Source organism: Dysidea avara, chromosome 10 (assembly GCF_963678975.1).
Source record: "Dysidea avara chromosome 10, odDysAvar1.4, whole genome shotgun sequence".
Lineage (NCBI taxonomy): Eukaryota > Metazoa > Porifera > Demospongiae > Dictyoceratida > Dysideidae > Dysidea > Dysidea avara.
Genome location: NC_089281.1, coordinates 29,788,517 through 29,809,785, shown reverse-complemented (window position 1 = coordinate 29,809,785; position 21,269 = coordinate 29,788,517). Strand labels below are relative to the sequence as shown.

The following is a 21,269-nucleotide window of genomic DNA, read 5'->3' as shown; positions in this document are numbered from 1 at the left end:
ATAGGCGCCGTGCGCTTAGGATCATGCACAGTCACGTGCGTTAATAAAGTCCGTGAGGAATTTATTCCTGCTCGATTTATTCCGTGGATATTTTGTGTTCATATTGTTGGAGACATGGTACGACTAAGTGTTCCGCTATCAGTAAGGAGAAGACCGCCCGATCTATACCAACCAACTGCGCTGAGGCGAGAGGTACACATCATCTCGCTAATGTCAACGTTAGCCGCCATAGTTTTGTTGTCTGTGTCACTGGGATTACGAGGATGGGCCACTGGCAAGGGAGATAGTTGCGACTATACCTATGGTCTTCTCTCTGTGGAAGAAGAAGTTAGGAATGGTGAACAAAAGGCCACTTATGGACGTAAGTCAATAGTCGTACTATATAGTTGAAAGTATTTCTCTTGTCCCCCTCTTGTAGTCACCAAGTATTACTCAGTGTCACAACAGATAATAGTGTCATGTGTGCTCAGTATTAGTTCACTAACCATCATCACTTCACTTGTTGCTATGGTCATCAGTGCTGGGTTCCCCAGGGAGAAGCTGGAATTTCTCCGTCATTACTCTGTGTTTAACGTTGTGTCATGTGAGTTAATAGTTGTGCTGTAATGTAAACTCCTACTCTATGCCTGTACTGTGAGATACTTTTCTTTGTATAAACAGGGCCGATGGAAGCTCTTAGTGGCTGGTCAGGCATCAAGCCAAGTTTTGATTCAGGGATTGTGATGAGTGTGCAAAGCACAATGAGTGACTGTGCCGCAAAGCACAACGAGTGACTGTGCCGCGAAGCACTCTGGCCCTATAGGGGGGTCTGGGGGCATGCCCCCCCAGGAAAATTTTGAATTTTAGTGTTTGTAAACCACATTCTGAAGCAACTTTAGCACTTTACAAGAGTTGATTTTAAGATATTGCTTCATACATACACTGACTTGTGTAACTTCCCTAGCTGTCACACTACCTTTCTATATGTTGTAAAGTCTAATTTCGTTGATAGAAATGATCAAGTTTTTACAGGCTTTGCCTTCTACCTGTACCTCCAATAATAATAATAATAACCTACCTTTCAGCAGAGCTGGAAGAACGTCCACCTCACTGGTCATCACGTGCTTCAATCATTAGACGTACGAATATAATAGAGGATAAGCAAGTGGTAACGTGAAGTTGGTTGCACATCCTTATACTGCATTAAAGGTTAGAATGGCAGTGTCTGTCTAGAAACATATAAATTAGTGTATGTCATGACGACGTACGGAGCTACCTTATTAGTGTATAGCTATATTAACTTAGCTAGGCATGCGCTCACATGACTGGCTTGGGCTGTGAAAATCTGCTACGGCAGTGGCTGTAGTGGCTGTAGTGCTTACACCGGCCCTGATAAAAGAATAGAAGAGATCAGGTATATTATAAAAATTGGCATAAGGTTTAATGGGCCACCAATGGTGCTTTTTCAGTGTGTTGATTAAATGGTGTCTATGACAGACTGGTGGCTATTTTGCTAATCTTCTGGCTTGTGCTATGCTCCTCACACAAGCTACATGTGTACCTTCTATGTATATCATCTAGTGGATAGTTGGCTGACAAAGTGGTGTGGTTGTCCAATTCGTTACCATGAGTGAAAATGTGGTTTGTACATGTGTTGCACTATTTTGGTGAACAGACTAAAGAAATGCCTCTACCAAATTTGGCGATTATACCATAGATATACAACTCTTAATAGGGATTGGGGAAATGGCGTCACGTGCCCAGTATACTACCTGTACAATTGATGTCACTGGTTAGATATGAGGCACATTTCGCTTGTTACCGCTTTGAAGAACGCGAAAAGACTAACATTTCTCCTTACTGTAGACTATCAGTGTAGGCTTAGTAGAATATGAAAGTTCTCTAAGGTTGAGCGATACAAGTTGCTTTGGTGGATGTCATTGACTGGCCTTTCCCACAGAAGAAACTCGTCATATCATGCCTTTTTGGTATCGCTTCTACACCAAGGTACATTTCTGTTCCTGTAGCAGCTGTGTACACCTTCTGGTATCGACGATGTGTGGCTTTTAGAACCCCTTTGGTCACTAGAATTGAACAGTATGGTTTGTAAGCCACACCTCTAGTTTAAACGTTGTGTATTTTCTTGGTTACAACTTGTTGCACCATCGTGTTTCTGTACTCCTAACTCTGCACAGCTGCTGTCTAGCGTAACTGTTTGTCTTTCAAGCTTTAATCTAATGCCAAAGCTATGGAACAAAGCTAGTAGGATGGTAGTACACTTCACTCTTAGGTTCTAAATCACTCTGGCTAAACCTTTAAAATTTCATTACGGGCCAATTAAATTGGTATACAATGCAAATTACAGAAACCACCTGTAACATTCGGAACAAGCCTATTTCTGGCGCGTGACGCCGTTTCCAATCCCTATTAGGAGTTGTATATCTATCCGGTAGCAAAGCTTGCAGTACTAGCCTGCACAGAATTTTGTTTGGTAACAGATCAAAGAAAGGAGTTAGTCAAATTTACATGTGCTATATATTTCTTGCTATCATGCAAATTTTTGATTTTTTTAAGAACTCCAACCCAGTGGGGGAAAATCAGGGTTTTCCACTACCAGGTGGGGGAGGGGGGTTGAATAGGATAAGTGAATGTGTGTATGCTTTATCTAGGGGCATCCCCACCCCCTTGGAAAACAGGCATCATGAGAATGAAGCAATTTTAACCCAATCCTAAAGGGACTAGAGCATGCATGACATATATTTCCCATGGGCTACATCAGGTGCATATAAAACAGTTTGTAGTTAGATAAGGCTAATTCATGGTGGAGTAACCCTTTACACAGAGTTCTGAAATTGTTTAGCTGTCATCAGGATGGTTTGAATATATGACTGAAGTAAGGATTAAATGTCCACTAGATTAGATGTAGGTGACCTTTCTGTGTTGCTACTTTTGATCCACTCAACTTTAGTTTGTAGTAACATAGCATCCAGGTCAGCAAAATTAACTAACCGAAGTTTATTTATCTCATTATTTATCCATTGGTAGTTGATACACAGCTGCAGCTGGGTAAAGTTAACAGAACTGATATATACTATAAGCAATTGTCTAAAAATGTACTTATGAGTCCACCAGTCCAGTACTATATTTCCTTGGTTAAATGCCACACCTTAAATAGTCACTGCATTTGAATAGTGGCCACACTGTGCCCTTAGAACATAACGCTGTGGCTATTATTTGAATCCAAGTTAGCTGCTTACCCTTGGGTTAGGCAAGTAAACTATCCTGTAGTATTATTGAATAAGAGCAAGAGTCTTTCTATTAAGAGGCCATACCACTCATCAGCTGTTTCCTTTAGTGTATGTGCTAGTAAACATGACCCAAGTACATACATTCTCTTCTTGTAATTTTTTTTTTTTTGCTATACTAGTTGCCACTACTTATCCTATAAACACTGCCCTAGAATAGTGGTCACCTTTGAATAGTAGCTGCATCGATTTTTAACACATGGCTAATAGTAGCCATGGCATTTAACCATAGATATACTAAACACAGAGGGATTGGAAATGGAACTCGCGCACTAAAACATCCATGTTTCGGTTTACGTCATCATGCGGTTACTAAGGACGGTGATGGCGAGCAGGTGTGTCCGTAGTTTATCTGTTCGTTGCTAACTTACTTCAGGATGAAGCAGTAAGTCTTCCAGGACAATAACAAAAGTTTGAAGAGTTTGCAAGAGCATATTTCGGCAAATTTTCGGTAGTGGCACATTGGACATTAGTGATTATCCAGTTTTTGTTTAGTGACTGATTTCAGCGACCCGTGACCTTGTAGCTACTGAGTCGTATATTTGAAAGAACGGACCTTAGATGTATTCCATACCATACTGTACTGCAAGTGTGTCTGCAACTAGCTAATAGAACACTTGGTCCACTGGGCCATATTCTTCAAATCCCAGTCAAGGTCATTCTATGATTTCATAGATTTGCAGGAGGCCTGAATGGAAGCTTTAGTACTTTACGTGGTATTATACTACAAAGTGGATAAACATGATTGATTGGTCCCAGTATGCACAAGCTATTCACCATTGCTACAGAGTTGGCTAAAGGTAGCCCCACCAGTACAGCCAGAATGTGTTAAGTCGGAAATCTCTCACACTAACTAACAAAGAAACCATACACTTTGAATATTTTAACTGTACAGTGTAATATGTACGTTGATTATGAATTACGTGTGCGATGTAGCTATAAGTGTTTATGTCACTTCTTTTGAAAGTACACGTACTTTTTAAACATAATTTGGTAGTGCATTTTGAGCTCTTGCTTGTTGGTCATCAGTACACTGTCATTTGGTGTTCTTTGATGGATGTCTAATCATGTGGCTTGGATTTCTTCAAAATTTTGTGTCTTATTAGAAGATTTTGTCTTTCATCCCCGTGCCATACAGCTTTGGTTTCAGAGTAATCCAACACACACTTTACACCCCCCAAGTGTGGTAGTAGTTGATGGTATGGTAAATTGATATCTAGGATTGGTCATGGGCCTACTAAAAGTCCACAAGTGTAAGTGGTAAGCAGTAATGTTATACAATATGACAATTGATACAATAAATCCAAGTTGCCTATTACACTACACACTTGATATAGATTTCAAAACAAAACTAGCTAAGCTGCTTCCCAACACAGAGAATCTGTGAAAAGTTTACAAAAATGAGATGGTGTGGCCATAACATAATTCGCTTACCTCTTGACATACTGGTGGCTTGTTTATTACAAACAACAGCCTACGCATTCCTGTTATTGTGTACAAGGCTAGGCTAACCAATTGTCAAGTTAAAAGCAGACAAATTGCTAATAGTTGGTAAATAAAGCCATTAGAAATAATCTCGAGCTCGTAACTATGGACAGTATCTATGGCAACTAACTAGCACAAGTGAAACACGGATATTTTTCGAGCTCGTTATGTCACATTGGGAATTTGTACAGAGATGTCACGTGCGTTACTTCCGTTTCCAATCCTGTAAAGTATATTGTATCTATGATTTAACCAAGTAAATACAGTATTATGTGACGACATCAGCATAAAATTAGTAGTGGTAAGAACAGGGGATGTGTGTAACCATATAAATCTTGTCCATTGTGATAGTGTAGGACTTTTCTATGTACATATGATAATTAGGGCTAAAAATACAACTAGTTGAACTTTTGCTCAGCTGGTCACATATTGTCATTAGAGGTGTACCGATACCACTTTTTATCAATACTTCCAATACCAGTACTTAAAATACACTTCTAATCATGATGCAATTTTTCACCTAATTCAACTATACCAAACTTGTGGGTTTATTGAGTGTTTGTACTGTATAATAGCTATAACCCTTGATACTAATGGCATTATCTGTTGTTGTTGTTCATGTAGTGTTGTGCATTGTGTTGATTGGTGGCTTGTGGGTGTGGGTGACGGAGCTACTACCTAATCATCGTAATGCACAAACACAGTGTGGTAACAATGATCACGTCACCATCAAGTTTGGTTATGCTTACTACATGGCCATGGGCTCTGGTTTGCTGATCCTACTCGCTGCATCACTTAATCTGCTGCGTGCACGCACACTGGCTGAACGACGGCGGATACACCAGCGACAATTGTTTGCTAACTCGGCTGAGTACACAGGAATCTACAATAGACTGAACTCCACAGCAGAAGCCAGTGAAACTACCGAGACAGAAACTGACTTCAGTGACTATGAACAACTAAGCCCACCACCACCTTATGCACCTTAATTATATATATATATATATTTCTGTGTTAATAAATCATTGTAATCATTTCATGTGTATGATAAATATATGTTTTATTTTTGTACCTACTGTGTTTGTTCTTGAAACAATGAGATCGGTGAAATGTCTAGTTCTAAACCACTCAAGTCTGCTGCAGCAATTCCTTTACCAACAGTTGAATCAATGGAGCCATGTCTTTTGTATATCTCACGTAACAGGGACTTGCCTTTCTCCCTTGTCTATAGAATAGCACAACACACAAACTGTAACAATACTTGATAACATGTTCTAAACCAACTTGACCAATGTGTCATTTGTGCACAAAGTGACCTGCTGCCTAATCTGGTTCATATGAACTATGTGGCTTTCCTACACAGTAAGGCTGAATCAGAATCATGTAGGGAAGACCACTGAAATCTTTAAAAGAAGACACCATTCCTAAGGGCTCTTTAATTGTGAGTATCCCATAAAGTTGAATCACTCATGTGTGTGTGTACTGTATAGGTTGAACACAGTTACTCCAAAAATTTCACGTGTTCTTAAAAAGTTGAAAACAACCTATTCGCTGGTACTCTACATGCATTTGTGGCATACTTGAAGGTCCTGTTGAAAGCAGTAGCGAGGTGAAGCATTTGTGAATGTTTATTGTGAAATGTTTTTCATAAGGTTCATGAAAGTTGCTCACGTGAGCACATTTCCTGGGTAACAGAGCAAACAAATGAAATGTGTAGGAGGTTGATCACATGTAATGATATTAGCATTACACGTGCCAATATCTAGAAATCTCCTTTAATTACAAGACGTATGGATAATGAGTGTAGTCCTTGCTTCTTAGCTAAGGACAGCCATGATCTACAGTTGGTAATGATACTGACTATGAGATCTCAATAGAAAACTTAAATCTTGCTATCCTACAAATCAGTGGTGACTACAGTAGCACCCCAGATCATTACGCCACCTCACCCTCAAACAAAGACCAGCTGCATGGACCACAGCACCAGTGTGGTGACTGGTGATTGATTGACTTACCACATCAAACTGACAAGCTTGGTGGGCATGTACTTCAGCTTCTTTGTAGTTTCCTTGTCTTAGATGATGTCTTGACATGAACAAGTGAACATGATACTGTTCCTCCAGGTTACCTGTGGTCTAGGGGAACAGTGTGTAATGTTATTAGTGCTGTGTACATGCATACGGCATGCTATAGTGTATACCACACACACACACTAAACTACACTACACACACTGTCACTTACTCCTACTGTGCTGGCTACTGTAAGATATTTAGTGTACAACTTAGCAGCTTCACCGTGTTCCTTGTCATGTTCGTGAAGTCTGGACACAAAACGCATCAAATCCTTCAACACTAACTACTGTCACTACTAACTTTGCTAACATGAGGATTGACTCTCCTTCATTGTCCCCAAGACTTACTGCACACTTGAGACACTACATAGAGCACATGAGGTAATGATTGTTGTGTGGATGGAGCAACTTACCTTCTTTGCTTCTTCAGGACAATTTAGTTCTAAGTAACAATCACTGAGTGCTCTTAGGAATCGTCCATCATTTGGTCTGTGGATAAATACCAGTTAAACCCTGTGTGTGTGTGTGTGTGTGTGTGTGTGTGTGTGTGTGTGTGTGTGTGTGTGTGTGTGTGTGTGTGTGTGTGTGTGTGTGTGTGTGTGTGTGTGTGTGTGTGTGTGTGTGTGTGTGTGTGTGTGTGTGTGTGTGTGTGTGTGTGTGTGTGTGTGTGTGTGTGTGTGTGTGTGTGTGTGTGTGTGTGTGTGTGTGTGTGTGTGTGTGTGTGTGTGTGTGTGTGTGTGTGTGTGTGTGTGTGTGTGTGTGTGTGTGTGTGTGTGTGTGTGTGTGTGTGTGTGTGTGTGTGTGTGTGTGTGTGTGTGTGTGTGTGTGTGTGTGTGTGTGTGTGTGTGTGTGTGTGTGTGTGTGTGTGTGTGTGTGTGTGTGTGTGTGTGTGTGTGTGTGTGTGTGTGTGTGTGTGTGTGTGTGTGTGTGTGTGTGTGTGTGTGTGTGTGTGTGTGTGTGTGTGTGTGTGTGTGTGTGTGTGTGTGTGTGTGTGTGTGTGTGTGTGTGTGTGTGTGTGTGTGTGTGTGTGTGTGTGTGTGTGTGTGTGTGTGTGTGTGTGTGTGTGTGTGTGTGTGTGTGTGTGTGTGTGTGTGTGTGTGTGTGTGTGTGTGTGTGTGTGTGTGTGTGTGTGTGTGTGTGTGTGTGTGTGTGTGTGTGTGTGTGTGTGTGTGTGTGTGTGTGTGTGTGTGTGTGTGTGTGTGTGTGTGTGTGTGTGTGTGTGTGTGTGTGTGTGTGTGTGTGTGTGCCCTTATGGTAGTGGCTAATGGCATGCAGTGTTGATGGAGATTGAGCAGAGTCAGTCTTGCCAACAACAGAGCTTATACCACACATCACGCTCTATAGTGCAGAGGATGGCTTTTGCTTTCAGACCAGATTATTGCCTCAAGTAATGGGCCTCCTCCTCCCTCGGTTCCTCTCACCTTGTTTAAATAAAAAGGTTTGTTAATATTGTAGTGATAGGCAATGATGACGAAGGTGATCAGGTATGTGTGTGTTTGTTGACCAATCAACAGCAGCAACAAAAATGTGTTGAGTGTATTCAATGTACACCTGTACCTCAGTGTGTGAGCACTTTTATAGAAGTACATCGCCATATGTGGCATCTTCAATATCTCATAGGCCTGTCCAAGTCCATAGTGACCACGGAAGTCTCTCTTGTTAATGGCTACCACAAAACACTCAACAGTATACAGACTGGTTACTACTCTACCTAGAGCTCTTGTATATGCTTCAATGGCTAGCGTTGGATTCCTTAGCTCAACATAAGAGTGACCCAATAGGATCCAGGCTGATAAACTGGACCGGTCAATTCTTGTAGCCAACTTGAAGTGAGTGACTGCGTTTTCATGCTCTCCTCTTAAAGTGTATAGATTACCTGTAAGGAATTATGTTATACAGTGTACACAAACACACTACACTACACACAAACGTACAAAACACATACCAAGGGCACAGAGAGTTTCTGGTCTATATCTGTCAATTTCAGTAGCTCTCTCAGCTAGCAAGGTAAGTTCCACTTTATTGCCCTACACCAAACACATGTTACAGTATAATATGTAACCATAGCACACTAACCTTCACAAACAAGACATTAGAGTATGTGTCCACATTATCCAGTTGGTACGGGTCTAGCTTCTCTAAGTGTTGAAAGGCATCAATGGAAGGTTGAAAATCTGACAATATGGAATACAACAATAAACGCCCTAATGGTATACAATTAATAGCAAAAGTTAAGCTGGACACTTTGGCACCATATAGACAGCTAGTGATAAATCAGGAATCAATGAGTAGTAAGGACTTTATTTGAATCTATGATCCAACACAATTTTTGTCTAAACTAAGACAGTGACTTACAACCAACATACAACTACAGATCAGGGGAGGTTGGATACGCTTTAAGTGTCACTGAAACAAAATTACACAAAATTCATTTTATTGAGGAGGGTAATATGCCGATCTCAGTGTAATGCAGTGAATCATCATTGTTCCATTTATAGAATACATACGTAACAAATCTGGTGAAGTTGTATACACCAAACCCCAACTTATTAAAGAATTCAAGTGATTTTTACAAAAACAAAGTACATTGTCTTGAAGCTTACATGAAGCACATTCTAAATGTCTAACAAACCCCAGTGAACCCCACCCGTAATTGTTCAGTTTTGTATTGCAACTATATTGTTGAGAGTCACATGAAATACCAAGTAAAACAAATGCAATATATTAAGGTAGCACTTATAGCACGCCCAACCTCCTCTGACTACAGATAGTGTGACTTACAATCAAGATAGTATGACTTACAACTAAGATAGTGTGACTTACAACTAAGATGATAATGAGCCAAAGCAATTTGGGACACCACATAGGGACTATGTCCCAATCCTTGTTGGACCATTGAGGTATACAAACTCATGGCATCTTCAAAATGTAGCAACTCCATGTAACCATTAGCAATATAGAACTTCTTCATCCAATGATCTGGTAGAGGTAAACCTTCAAGCTATTTTGAACAACATGGCATTTCTCCATCACAAAATTATTTCTTACCATTTTTCTATCATCACACAATCTGGACAGCTCTTGCCAGCTGCCCCAAAATGTTGGACACAGTTGACACGACTTTACAAACTTTTCTCGAGCTTCCGTCAACAATTTCTGTTCCTTACAAATAATCCCAAACCTAACACAACAATTGGTGGACAAGTAGCTGCCTACAATTTGTCAAACTTGATTTCAGTATAAATAGATTTGGAGAAATTAGTTTGACAACAATCAACCTTTCCTGTTGCACAGCTATATTTTGGAGGTGACCTAGCTGGTAAGACTCTCATATGTAATATATGGTCATACCTTATGTTTCATGCCCTCTAGCAGTGGCCCAGTAGGTCAGTAATAAATTCTAATGGGACAGCTACAAACTGACTATTTTGAGTGTTAACAAGAATTGTAACTAAAGTCTCCAGTTCCTGTGAAGTACAAAGTCAGCTATCCAAAGCCCCTCGTTGCAGCACTTATAACTGTTTGTAGAGCACTTTAGAACTTTATTTAGTGGATCACATGATTTAGTGGATTAATATATACAATAAAATAGCTTGGCAAAAAAATTTACCTGTAAACATGAAACTAATTTGGCATAGCTTAAAGCTCAAAGAATAATGTTCTGCCAGTCTAAGACCCCCTGAGGGGTAGATGAGGGGTAGATGAGGGGTAGATGAGGGGTAGATGAGGGGTAGATGAGGGGTAGATGAGGGGTAGAAACTGTGTGCAAGTACAATGCAGCGAAAAGTATGTAAGGCATCAAGTGATACATCACAATGAATACAAACAGGTGACACAATAGTGTTCATTAAGAGGCTGTACAGATACTGACTCACAGATAGTGTCCATAACTGTCAAGTGTCCCGTTGTTAGCAAGTGTAGTTAGTTCTTCCTTAACTGCTACCATCTCTTCATTCTTGATATCTTGTACCTCATCTTCACCAATAGCATCTACCAGATTGTCCTCTTTGTTCTTCTCACCAGCCTGGACAGTAAACCAGTCAACAAACAAAAGCAACATGGATTCTACATATATTGTCAGGAGCTTATAAGTGCTGAAGGCCTTATAAGCTCCTGATATTGTACAGTACAAAAATTATTTCTAGCATGGGAACACACTCTGCATATTATATTCTTTAGCTACAAACTGGAGTATACCATATAAAGTACTGCACTAATGTTAATAATATTGGCTTTACAGACAAAAGGGCTATAGAAAATTAGCAGAAGTTTTATGTGGTTGGTTGGAATTACACCAAAATTAAGGTGGTCAGGGAGAAAAGTAATATTACAATGAGATATTTGAAGTATGTGTATCGCTGTTAATTAAAAAAAATCCTACTGAGGAGAAAAAACCAAAGGTATTGTAGTGAATGCTCTATTAGAGTATATTAACTCTATTAGAGTATATTAACTCTATTAGAGTATATTAACTCTATTAGAGTATATTGTTCATATGGTCCTCTAGGCAGGGGGTGGTAATTTCTGCCTTGATCCACAAGTTATAGTTGCAAAATTTGACTCCCTGTATTGACAAGTTTAGCTCTTCTCACAGGGGACAGTATGTACATAATTTGTTAGACAGTAGACTCAGTGCCCTCTGTTAGTATAAATACAACTTCTTTGTACCACAGTACAATGTATACACACCAATTAATTACAAAGAGATGTAATCTGATGGTGGAAGGGGAGAGATTGCTTTTAATATTTAGAGATATTGTGCAGCCAAGAAGAGTAAAACAATTTTACACAGAACACTTACCATATATAGCGCGTATAGCCGTAGGAAGGTTGCCTTAGTTGAATTACACTTCTCCAGCGAACTAGCTGCTCGTCGGTACTCCCTTGTGTCATATAGCGACTTGCCCAACATGAGTTGTGAGGCTTCAGTTACTTCATCACCTGACAACTCAATCATTGAAGGCATTTGAGTGCACTTCACTTCAATGCTGTTTGCCAACTCAATAGACCTACACAAATATATACAAAATGAATCTACATTGTAGTGCTTCCATAACATGACGTACATCACACACACACACACACACACACACACACACACACACACACACACACACACACACACACACACACACACACACACACACACACACACACACACACACACACACACACACACACACTACAAAAGCAAAGCCTTCGGCTACCATGCTGGCATGGTCACGCCTACCCAGTGAACCACACTTGTGTGCTACTCAGGTGCTAGGAGTTGGAGCAGGCAAATCTGACTAGAAGTCCCAAATGAACCTTCACCCACTATGCGAGACAAAGACAGTTGGTCCCCAGTCAACACTAGGTACCCATTAATGTTACAGCTGGGTGGGCTTCTTCCCCAGTTAACACCAGGTCCCCAATTAATAGCTGGACACACATACACAAACGCACCAATGAGCTGAATGAACAAGTCCCCTTGCAGAACTCTCCACATATACTCTTATCAAATCTTGCTTTATAGCCTCCAGGGGGAGGGGCTCGATGGCAGGAGACGAATCCATCGCTGTTTGCTCCATTATTCAAAGCCACAATCAAATGTTGAGTGTTTCTAACTATTTCGAGCAATGCTGCTGTGTCGATTACCCTACTCATGTCGTGCCCTAGTTAACAGTGTAATAGAGAGACAATATTCAGTACGTGTATCACGATATAAACTAGACGCTTACAATGCTAAAGTGAGTGAAAGTGTGAAGCAGTTTAAAGAAGAGAGAAGGCAAGAACAGCGAAAGATGCAGAGAGAATTATTTGCTAAGAGATGCATGGATAGAAAGGAAAGAGCAAAAATTCTTGAAGCAAATCAGTTAGAAAATGAAAAAACTACGCTTTTAAGGTGAGCATGTGGGCGCATGCGTGTGCTAATGCACCTATCAATGTTAAGCCAGAGGTTAAGCCCCTACAGGCTATGTTGGGATTATAGTATGTACAGGTTGAACTGGATCGTGCTAAAAAATGAAAACTCTTGTTTTCTCAACATTTTAGCCAACCAGATGATTAGTGGTGACAGTTAATTAAGGTGTCAACAACAGACGTGTGGTTTGGATCCAATACAAGTTTAGGGAAAGGGTTTTAATGGAACTGCATTTTTATGGCATCTCCATAGGAAATGTATGGTGAAAAGAATTTGACTGTAAATATTGTGTCAGGTATTTGAACGAAAAGATTTTGGAAGTATTTTTAGCAGGTCAAGCAATGCTACTAATTATAATGTACCAAATTTCAAGATCATGTGCATGCATCAATGAGATGATTATTAATGTTTTTGAGGATCCCACGTACATACTATAGGAGGGGATTTGACTATTTACAAGAGAGAAAGCCCTACTACTGGGGCATAGCCAGTTGTTTAATTCCTTACCAATCCCCCAATTTAGTAGAAATTCACCTCACATGTACAAGCATGTGTGGGCTGTAGCCTGCACATGTTTGTACTCTTTTATCAATTTAAGGGGACACGCTACTAATTCCTATGGCTTCACATGCAAAATCTTGGTTTTCATTGATCTGTGCTTGCTTTCCATCCCCTTTTGCATCAGTTATATTTGTGGTAATTAAACATCACCTTCTCCAGTTAGAAGTACTGACTTTATGACTCAGTTTAGTATTTTAGACCTAAAGAATGAGAATTCGACAAATTTTGGATCTAGTCTCACAGTTTTAATTCTACGCTTCTTAAACTTTGTCATCTGCTACCTAAGTATGTTTGTAACAAAAGTATGGAAGTAATTTTTTGGAGTATTTTATCAATTGAGCTGTTGAACTCTTTAAATTTTCTATGAAAAACAGTTATCTCCTCTTTGAAGCCATAGTAGTCATTCCTAAAAATCTGTTTCCATACTTTTAAAGATAATGTTATTACAAGCCACTGCAAGAATTTTTGGGGAGTTTCACAATTAGCTGTAGGAGGAGAATCGATTTTAGTGTTAAAATTACAGTGTTTTGTAACCACGCCATAATTTGTACATACTTCAGAGGATTTCACTCAGATTTGCACTAAACAGAAGTTCAATGTCTCAACTACAACATATGTTATTCATCAGGTGGAGAACAGTATCTGTGTTGGCTTTACAGCTTCATATAAAACACATAATTTTATTCACGGAAGCCATAGGATATAGTTGCTTGCCCCCTTAAAGCTTGGAGTCAAAAGCCTCACTACTGGAGGCAATTTTTTTTTGTAAATCCCCTCTACAATCTCCCTACTTAGCCACACAACTATGTTGTACTCACCTCATTACAGTATGGAGTTTTGGGCTGGCTTTTTTTTCTTGCCCAAAAGTATTACCCAAAGCACTAACCTCGCTTTTCCTTCATGACAGCTTGGTAGTATGGTTAAGCATAACCAAGCCCATTAATGTTACAAAGCAACCCCCAAACCCTTCCAACAAAAAGTTTCTATATATAATATATATATACATTTTAAATTAACTGAATTGTCCTAACTCATGTCTTCAGCCAAGCATAACCTGACTATGGTTAACTTAAGGCTACAGACTTCTTTACTGTTCAATGTCGGTTCGGCCTGATCCATGCCTTTCACCAACGGCAACAGCTACAGTGCATGCATCATGGTCCCTTTGTCCTCCTTTGTGTTGATCCATAGTAATGTGTGACGACTTCAGTGCTTTAATTTTATTCATGTGACTGGATTAATTGTGCAGTCGCTTCTCATACTGTTCTTCGTTTGCAATGATGTGTAATGGAACACAGCTGAAATGAGAAGTAGTATGGCCACTTTGCATTTTAGAAATTGATAGTCGGGATTTATACATGATGTTAAGTGACCATTTCCAACCATGTGTTTCACCATATAGTGACTGTTCTATTACAATGTTTTCTGTTTCCTATTATTGCCAACATTTTCATCAATGCTATTGCCCACCTGCACAATACTCATCCTTGACTATAAATTTGTTATTTAGGGAAGAACAACTGAAGAAACAGGAAGTAGCTCGTGATGCTAAAAGAAGGAGGGGAGATCAAGTAAGAACTGCTATAAGAGAAGAAGAGCTCAAAGAACAACTGAAGATTATCAAAGATGAAATAGTTAGACACGTCATCACCATGTTTCAATTGTTAGTTAATTCTTTCATGTAGGAAAGTAGCAGAAACTTTATCACAAGAGACACATTGGACAAGAGAATTGAAGAGGCACTGAACACAACAACAAATGTTGAATTTGCAATAACAGTAACAGGCGAAAAGATTTTTGATGAATAAAAATTTAGTCCTTATTGTTCATTGTTTTTTCATGATCCAGCAGCCATTGTTTAGTAACTGGTCCTTCTCCACCACTATAATTCCCTATATCTCTACCACCGCTCTTCACAACTCTGTGACAAGGGATTAATATTGGCAAGTGATGACTTTTAACAGCTTGGCCTGTAGCTCTAGCCGTACCGGGGTGACCACTTCTCTTAGCCAACTCCGAGTAGCTAAGTGTTTCCCCAGGTTGAGTGTTCATAAGAGTTCTCCATATTTCATGATAGAACGAGCTCTTGTGTTGGATGTCTAATGGCGGTAATGAGTTCACGTGATCGTCTAAAGTTCCCGCGAAGTAGTTGTCTAACCATTGCACACATTTCTCCAATATCTCATCTTCAGAGCGAGTTGTAGTAGAGTCCTTCTTTGAACTGGGTGGCTTTTCGTTCTCTTCGATACTTTCGCCCGCAAATTCTACTTTATTAACTCCCTTGCTAGAAATGACGAGCTTCAGAAACCCGATCGGCGTCTTGTAAAAATGAACAAGCATTTTGAAAATGTCATAAAATACGGATTAGTAACAGGGTATACAAACAGGAATACGGACGTCACAAAAAAAATACAAGTGTGCACAACTGTACACTGTCAATAAACAAGAATTTAGGATAGTAGTCTATATAGACACATAGCATAAAATAAAATAATCCGGCTGTTTTTTCATCTTTATTTCTTTCGGCGCAGCCTGGATGAACGCCGATCAACAGTTTGAAGTTTCTGGGATTGCTTAGTTTGCTTTTTACCGGTCTGTAAAAATATAAAATTAAGTGACACACACTTCACATAGTTTAACACACTTACCTGCTTAGTAACTTGACTTTGTCTTGTCTTTCTAGTTACTATACTAGAGATTACATCATCTTTCACAATTTCCTTCTTGGTCCTCTTAGCTGGTGGACCACTGTCATCCTTCACAGCACGAGATCTAGTTCTCTTCTCTCCTGGGGTAGCTACAGTTTCTTTCACAGCACGAGCTGTCCTGGTTCTCTTCAGCACAGGGCTTACAACAGTCTCTGTTGCAGTATGAGACCTCTTGGCTCTTTTTTCTACTGAACTAGTGACGACTTCTTTAACTGTCTCCTTTGCAGCACGGCTTGACCTTGTACTCTTTTTGTCAGTAACAATCACCTCTTGTACAGCACGAGACTTCATTATTTTCTGAGCTGAACTAGAAACAGTTTCTTCTATGGTTTCTTTTGCAACACGAGTAACCTTGTTCTTTCTCTCTGGTTTAGTGACAGATTCTTTTACAGTACGAGTTGATCTGGTTTTCTTTTCCATGGGGCTAACTGCAATTTCTTGTACAGTTTGTTTTGCAGTACGAGTTTCCCTGGTTCTCCTCGTTGAATTAGTAACAGTTTCTTCTGCAGCCTCTTTAACAGCACGAGTTGATCTGGTGCTTTTCTGTGTTGGTCTAGCCACAGCCTCCTTCACAGCACAAGATTTTGTTTTCTTCTGTATTGGACTACTGATCGGTTCAACAGTCTCCTTCACAGTACGAGTTGACCTAGTTCTCTTCTCTACAGGATTAACAGCAACCTCTTGTACAGCACGGGATCTTCTTGTTCTCTTCTCCACTACTGGAGATGCAACAACCTCTTCCTGTTTTGCAGCACGGCTTGCTCTGGTTTTCTTCTCTGCTGGACTAACAACAATTTCTTTTGTGGCTTTCTTCACAGCATGAGTTGTCCTTGTTTTCCTTTGCGGAATAGCAACAGGTTCTTCCACAGCATGAGACCTCCTTGTTCTCTTCTCTACTGGACTAGGAGCTGGTTCTTTTACAGTCTCTTTAGTAGCACGAGTTGACCTGGTTATCTCCTTTAAGGGAGTTGTAGCAATAGTTTCTTTTACAACACGAGACCCCCTTGTTTTCTTCTCTGCTGGACTAGTGACAATTTCTGTTTCTTTTGCAGCACGGCTTGCTCTGGTTCTTTTCACTACTGGACCAACAACAGTTTCTTTCAAAGTCTCATTTACAGCATGAACTACTTTGGTTCTTTTCTCTGCAGGACTGGCTTCTTCAACAGCCTTCTTTATAGCACGGATTGCTTTGGCTCTCTGAACTACAGGTGTAGCTGTGACATCGACATCTTTTAAGACTTGAGAAGCTCTAGTTTGCCTTGTTGGGGTAGCAGGTGATTTAGTAGTGTCCTTCTTTGTCTGCTTATTGGTCTTTGTAGTTTCTTTCTCTTTAGGGACCACTTTCACCACAGCAGGAAGTGACCTGCGTGTACTTCTTGTCACAGTTGGTGCAGTATCACTAGATGCTCTTCCCTTGGATAAGTTTACACTAGAAAGTTCTTTGGATGTAAGTGGCACAGGAACAGTATGTGATCTGGTGTGCTGTCTAGAGCTACTCCATTGCTCTACCTGAACCTCCAAAATATTTGATCGTCTCTTTTTAGCTGACATAGCAACTGGTGACATAAATTTAACTTTCTTTGAAGCCATTGCAGGAGGCAATTTTGGAGAGGCAAACAGCTCAGTAAGTCCTTCATATTCTATGGACACTGACTTCAGCACCTTTGGAGTACGGAACATTCTCTCAACACCCTGTAAGGTGGTATCTTGTGATACTGTGCGTTTTACTTTCGGTAATTTGAACAATCGCTGCATTCCTTCATAGCTCACGGAACCAGACTCCTTTACTTTAGCAGAAACAGTTTTAGCTCTCTTCTGAGTAGGAAGTTCATCATCATTTGTTTGTCGACGTTTGGTACCTCTCTTTTGGGTAGTTACACTTTTAGCAGCTACTTTTTTAAGAATAGGGGGATGCTCAATATCTTTGCGAAGTGGAGTTGGCATTGCCTTTCTTGTGCGACGCAAAGGAGGACTGCTTTCTATTTCTTTCCGCAGTGGAGTTGGCAACGACTTCTTTGTTTTATGCAAAGGAGGACTGCTTTCTATTTCTTTCCGCAGTGGAGTAGGCATCGCTCTTTTAGTATGACGCAAAGGAGGACTGCTTTCTATCTCTTTTCGAAGTGGAGTTGGCATTGCTCTTCTAGTAGGATGCAAAGGAGGGCTGCTTTCTATTTCTTTTCGAAGTGGAGTTGGCATTGCTCTTCTAGTACGACGCAAGGGAGGACTGCTTTCTATTTCTTTCCGCAGTGGAGTTGGCATCGCTTTTTTAGTACGGCGTAAAGGAGGACTGCTTTCTATCTCCTTTCGAAGTGGAGTTGGCATTGCTCTTTTAGTAGTACGATGCAAAGGAGGGCTGCTTTCTATCTCTTTTCGAAGTGGAGTTGGCATTGCTCTTCTAGTAGGACGCAAAGGAGGGCTGCTTTCTATTTCTTTCCGCAGTGGAGTTGGTAACGACTTCTTTGTTTTGCGCAAAGGGGGACTGCTTTCTATTTCTTTTCGAAGTGGAGTTGGCATTGCTCTTCTAGTACGACGCAAGGGAGGACTGCTTTCTATCTCTTTTCGAAGTGGAGTTGGCATTGCTCTTTTAGTAGTACGATGCAAAGGAGGGCTGCTTTCTATCTCTTTTCGAAGTGGAGTAGGCATTGCTCTTTTAGTACGACGCAAAGGAGGGCTGCTTTCTATTTCTTTCTGCAGTGGAGTTGGTAATGACTTCTTAGTTTTGCGCAAAGGAGGACTGCTTTCTATTTCTTTTCGAAGTGGAGTTGGCATTGCTCTTTTAGTACGACGCAAGGGAGGACTGCTTTCTATTTCTTTTCGCAGTGGAGTTGGTAATGACTTCTTTGTTTTGCGTAAGGGAGGACTGCTTTCTATTTCTTTTCGAAGTGGAGTTGGCATTGCTCTTCTAGTAGGACGTAAAGGAGGACTGCTTTCTATTTCTTTTCGAAGTGGAGTTGGCATTGCTCTTCTAGTAGGATGTAAAGGAGGACTACTTTCTATTTCTTTCCGCAGTGGAGTTGGTAATGATTTCTTTGTTTTGCGCAAAGGAGGACTGCTTTCTATTTCTTTTCGAAGTGGAGTTGGCATTGCTCTTCTAATAGGACGCAAGGGAGGGCTGCTTTCTATTTCCTTCCGCAGTGGAGTTGGTAATGACTTCTTTGTTTTACGCAAAGGAGGACTGTTTTCTATTTCTTTCCGCAGTGGAGTTGGCAAAGACTTCTTTGTGGCATGCAGTCTTGGTTTACTTGCTATCTCTTCTCGGATAGGGGTAGGCAATGACTTCTTCAACTTTGACTTAGTCTGAACGTCAATGCTAAGCTTAGTTGACAATTGTTTTCTTGTGGTTTGCAGTTTAGGAGGATTAGTGGTAATTTCTTTGCGCACAGGTGTTGGCAATGTTTTGTACACTTTATGCAACACAGTTCCTTTCTTAAGGTCTTCACGCAGTGGTGTATACAATGTTGGCTTTGTGCGACGTAATGGAATGCCACCATGGATGGCTGTTTTCAGTGGTGTAGGAAGAGACATGTAGATTTCTGACTCCTTGTCTGCAACTTCTTCTTCCTCCATCAAGTCTGGTGTGTCCTTTACTATACTCACAGATGCTGATGATGAAAATGACCTTCGCGTGTCAGCAAGGTTTGCCTTGTTCCCTGCACTGACAGATAGACGCGCACCATCAGTTGTGTCCTCACCGATCGAGCGCCTTTTAATTTTAGTGTTCTTTTTTGTTTCACGCAGCTTGGGACGTTTGTGTATTTCCTCCCTTATTGGAGTAGCCAATCTCTTCAATTGTTTGTGTGTTTTAACTGCTGCTTCCACCATTTTTATCTTTCCCTTTGGAACACCAACTAATCCAACTGTACTACTATTTAGTGAAGCAGGCAGTGATGATCTATTTTGTCGTGTACGCTTCTTCACATTTCCACCCAGAGACTTCCTCGTATTTCTCTGCAGCTTTGCTGACAAATGGCCACCTTTCTTAGCTGGTGATGCTGCTTTTGTTCTTGTTGCAGGACTAGCTTGTGGTGATTTAGATTTCCCAACTAACTCTGAATAAGAACTATCTTTTGCTTCTGTGAAAGATTCTTCTTGTATCTGCTCTAGTTCACAAGGAGGTTGGTCACCAACAAACGAAGCAGAGAATGTTGGTAGAGCACCTTTCTTTAATGGAGTGCTGGGTGGAAGAGTTTTGTCAAAATATTCCGGAGACAAAGCAGGGCCAAATATAACACTTCGTCGCATGCTAGTCCTCCTAGTTGGTCTCTGAGTTTTCTTTGTAGCAGTGCTTTGAGCTGCCTCTTCTGGGATTTTAGCTACTTCTTCAGTAAATAAACACTGCTGAACAGAAAAACTCTCAAAGTCCACTTCTTCTTTATCCTCTTGGATTTTGTCAAGGGAAGATCCATTTGTAGACAAGCTGCTTCTCCATGATTTATACAGGGAGCCAGATGGGACTGGAGTGGAAATACGAGACGCAGCTCCAACAGTCCCTGGTGTTGATCGTCGTTGAGACTTGTTTGACCTTGGACTTGTCCGACGATTCCCAGATCCAGTAATTCTTCTCTGCAACAAAACAGGCTTGCCTGACACCACAACATCAAATAGATAACACAAGGGGGCATACAAATAATTTTATTCTGTAGGACAGTTTAGTATACATACTTGATCCGGAGTGCTTGTTAGCTGCGGCACATTGCCCTTAATATCTGGCTTGGAGATATCAAACCGGAATACTCGGTCAATAATTGTTAAAAGGTCACCATTCTTAGCACGATACTCTCCCTGAAAACGAGCTCCGTTCATAAGCAGCGGGTGATGGTTGCTCAAATTCTTTACGAAGACCTGTAGCGAAACAATAAAAAATACACTTCGAGTGTAACACTTCCCACCTTTCCATCTTTGGCAACGCGCACAATTCCATGCTCGTCTTCAACGCCGTCAAGTCGCACACGGATATCGGCGTGAACGCTCCTGTCATAAATACACACACGTATGCAGGCACGCCCTATACTGTTTGTATTTTGGTGACAGTTGTGGTTGCAAGAAAACTTATTCAGACAACATTCAAATATTTTCTAAATACCAACATACTTTCCAATTGTCCATCGCGACTCTGGGGGTAATATTTGCTCGCTCAAATCAGCACCATTTCGCTTAATAACGACCAAACGACACTCCGCCATCTTGACGCTATTACTTCTTTGTTAAAAAAATTTGAAAATAATTCCCACCTCCATGAATTCAAAATATATCCAAT

The 21,269-nt window shown here is 40.5% G+C and overlaps 5 protein-coding genes across 5 annotated transcripts; 2 read left to right on the top strand and 3 right to left on the bottom strand.

The window, feature by feature from the left end:
• Positions 1 to 14: 14 nt before the first annotated feature.
• On the top strand, positions 15 to 5,893 carry LOC136268165 (uncharacterized). The gene is made up of 3 exons (XM_066063422.1): positions 15 to 361; positions 419 to 583; positions 5,394 to 5,893. The coding sequence occupies exons 1-3, from the start codon at positions 115 to 117 to the stop codon at positions 5,756 to 5,758; spliced, it is 777 nt and encodes a 258-aa protein (XP_065919494.1). The 5' UTR covers positions 15 to 114; the 3' UTR covers positions 5,759 to 5,893.
• On the bottom strand, positions 5,776 to 12,467 carry LOC136268160 (cell division cycle protein 23 homolog). The gene is made up of 14 exons (XM_066063413.1): positions 12,287 to 12,467; positions 11,643 to 11,850; positions 10,717 to 10,865; positions 9,890 to 10,022; positions 9,665 to 9,842; positions 8,918 to 9,015; positions 8,787 to 8,868; positions 8,553 to 8,717; positions 8,399 to 8,507; positions 7,255 to 7,330; positions 7,143 to 7,204; positions 7,012 to 7,090; positions 6,785 to 6,904; positions 5,776 to 5,994 (listed from the first exon to the last, which is right to left on the bottom strand). The coding sequence occupies exons 1-14, from the start codon at positions 12,409 to 12,411 to the stop codon at positions 5,842 to 5,844; spliced, it is 1,737 nt and encodes a 578-aa protein (XP_065919485.1). The 5' UTR covers positions 12,412 to 12,467; the 3' UTR covers positions 5,776 to 5,841.
• Positions 12,413 to 15,147, top strand: LOC136268169 (small ribosomal subunit protein mS26-like). Its single transcript, XM_066063427.1, has 3 exons — positions 12,413 to 12,725; positions 14,815 to 14,938; positions 14,990 to 15,147. The coding sequence occupies exons 1-3, from the start codon at positions 12,460 to 12,462 to the stop codon at positions 15,110 to 15,112; spliced, it is 513 nt and encodes a 170-aa protein (XP_065919499.1). The 5' UTR covers positions 12,413 to 12,459; the 3' UTR covers positions 15,113 to 15,147.
• Positions 15,066 to 15,644, bottom strand: LOC136268167 (methylated-DNA--protein-cysteine methyltransferase-like). Its single transcript, XM_066063426.1, has one exon. The coding sequence runs from the start codon at positions 15,642 to 15,644 to the stop codon at positions 15,117 to 15,119; it is 528 nt and encodes a 175-aa protein (XP_065919498.1). The 3' UTR covers positions 15,066 to 15,116.
• On the bottom strand, positions 15,644 to 21,242 carry LOC136268156 (serine/arginine repetitive matrix protein 2-like). The gene is made up of 5 exons (XM_066063407.1): positions 21,104 to 21,242; positions 20,902 to 20,983; positions 20,675 to 20,854; positions 15,953 to 20,575; positions 15,644 to 15,898 (listed from the first exon to the last, which is right to left on the bottom strand). Exons 1-5 carry the CDS (start codon positions 21,193 to 21,195, stop codon positions 15,818 to 15,820), a joined length of 5,058 nt encoding a protein of 1,685 aa, XP_065919479.1. The 5' UTR covers positions 21,196 to 21,242; the 3' UTR covers positions 15,644 to 15,817.
• Between the last annotated feature and the right edge of the window lie 27 nt (positions 21,243 to 21,269).